The 1,765-nt window shown below is 49.1% G+C and overlaps 1 protein-coding gene across 1 annotated transcript in view; it reads left to right on the forward strand.

The window, feature by feature from the left end:
• The window catches only part of LOC108763438 (arp2/3 complex-activating protein rickA-like), a 4,654-nt gene extending 4,087 nt beyond the window's left edge, over positions 1-567 (forward strand). Inside the window, exon 3 of the mRNA XM_018511079.1 lies at positions 303-567. Coding sequence (XP_018366581.1) covers positions 303-567 — 265 coding nt within the window. The remainder of the gene's footprint in view (positions 1-302) is intronic.
• Positions 568-1,765: the final 1,198 nt, after the last annotated feature.

Genomic DNA, 1,765 nt, shown 5'->3' on the forward strand with positions numbered 1-1,765 from the left:
ATACGTAACATATACTGTAGCATTTCCCTAGACTTTCGTATACGTTGCTTTTCAAGAATAGAGCCCCTGCGCTGAGACATCGGGCTGGATTGGTAGTATTGCTGCGTAGATCCCGATTCAGCCTGACATTGCGTCCTGGGTTAGGGCACTCGCTGGGGTTTTAGTGGGTAGGCCCCGGACCGGTTAGGTCTGGGGAGAGCCCCACATAACCCGGGTTTCCTGCCCCCGAGGACCCGGGTATGCGTAACGCATTTCCCCAGCGTCAAAAAAAAAGGCTAAGTTACAGGACTGTATATCGGAAGACGGGAGGCTATACGGGTAAACGAGGAGAAGCAACGCAGCCTTCAACTTGCCCGGGAGGAGACAATCCAAAAGCTGGGGAACAGAAGACTCCTCAAGAAATCTAAGATCGACTTCGAAAAATCTAGGGAGGATGCGGAAGGCAAACCCAATGAGGATGTTGCCAGAGAGATAAATGATAGTTTAATGGAGGTTATTAGGATTGCGAAGACTTCATCTAATCTTAAGGGTACCTATCAAAAGACCCTGAAGCTGGCCGCTGCCTGAACAATAGGATGCATTGAAGTTTTACGCGAGAGGACAGAAAAAATCAACTAGGAACGCAGTCGGAGGAAATTGGATCTCTGAAGAGAGAGATCGCGAACTTCAGAAGAAGAATGACATCTGAGCTGGAAACGGAACGCAAAAAGGTGACAGAATTAACCGGAGAGGCTGAGAGATATCTCCAAGAACTAAAGGAGTTGAGGAGGGAAAAGGCAAACTGGACCCGTAGGAAGAAGCAAAAGACTCTCCCTCCGGAGAAGGTAGGAGTGAAATCGAGTGATAGACTTGAGGACAAGAAGTCTGACGACAAGATGGATACGGATGAACCAGTTGAGAAAGTGCCGCCAAGAAAAGAATGACCTCCAGTATTTCTGCCGGAACTCGGGGGTAAGAGAAAGATCCTAGATGACCGGATGGTTAAAACTTAAACAACAATGTTGTAGATGCATCCGGCAAGATAGTGTGCCAGATACAAAAGATCAAGGAATAAGAAGGAAATGGAGGGAAAACATCAACTAAGAAAACGGTGCAGCCCAAGGGGCAGGCCGCGCCCCGTGCTCTTGCAGACATTATTTGAGAGATCGTGGCGGAAGAGCTGAAAAAGGTAATTGATGCCCTCTGTCTGAGTGTGGAAGCTGATGCTCCTATTAACCGCGAGGGTTGTCCCTCAAGGAAGGAATCTAGGTCGACATCTGTAACCCGGAGAAACAAGGAGGGGAGGACGAGGTCCAAGTCGAACAAAAGGAACGCGATAGGAAGCGACACACAGAAGACGCCGCAAGTATCACCCCCCGCTGCGATACATCCAGAGGAAAGATGGTCCCAAGTCGTAGGGCGCAAAGCGAAGAGGGACCAGATCCAAACAGCAACAATGACGCAGACGCAGAGGAAGAATCTAGGTAACCCAAAGCTGACTAGCAGTATCCCGAAAGCTGAAAGACCCCAACTGAAACCTAGAAAAGTCTGGTGCGTTGCTCCTTGAGATTTCGGGAGGCGCAGAGGGTGCAGCCAAAGCAGATACTCTGGCGGAGAAACTAATGGAAATAACAGCCGATAACGGAAATGTCGTGATATCTAGGCCAGAAAAAATGGCGAAGATCAGGATCAGAGACCTAGAAGCATCCATAACAAGTGAGGATCTCTACCGGCGCATCTCGGAATTAGGAGGATGCGACTCTACGGAGGTAAAATTCGGGGACAT

This window comes from Trachymyrmex cornetzi, unplaced genomic scaffold (genome assembly GCF_001594075.2).
Source record: "Trachymyrmex cornetzi isolate Tcor2-1 unplaced genomic scaffold, Tcor1.1 scaffold359, whole genome shotgun sequence".
Lineage (NCBI taxonomy): Eukaryota > Metazoa > Arthropoda > Insecta > Hymenoptera > Formicidae > Trachymyrmex > Trachymyrmex cornetzi.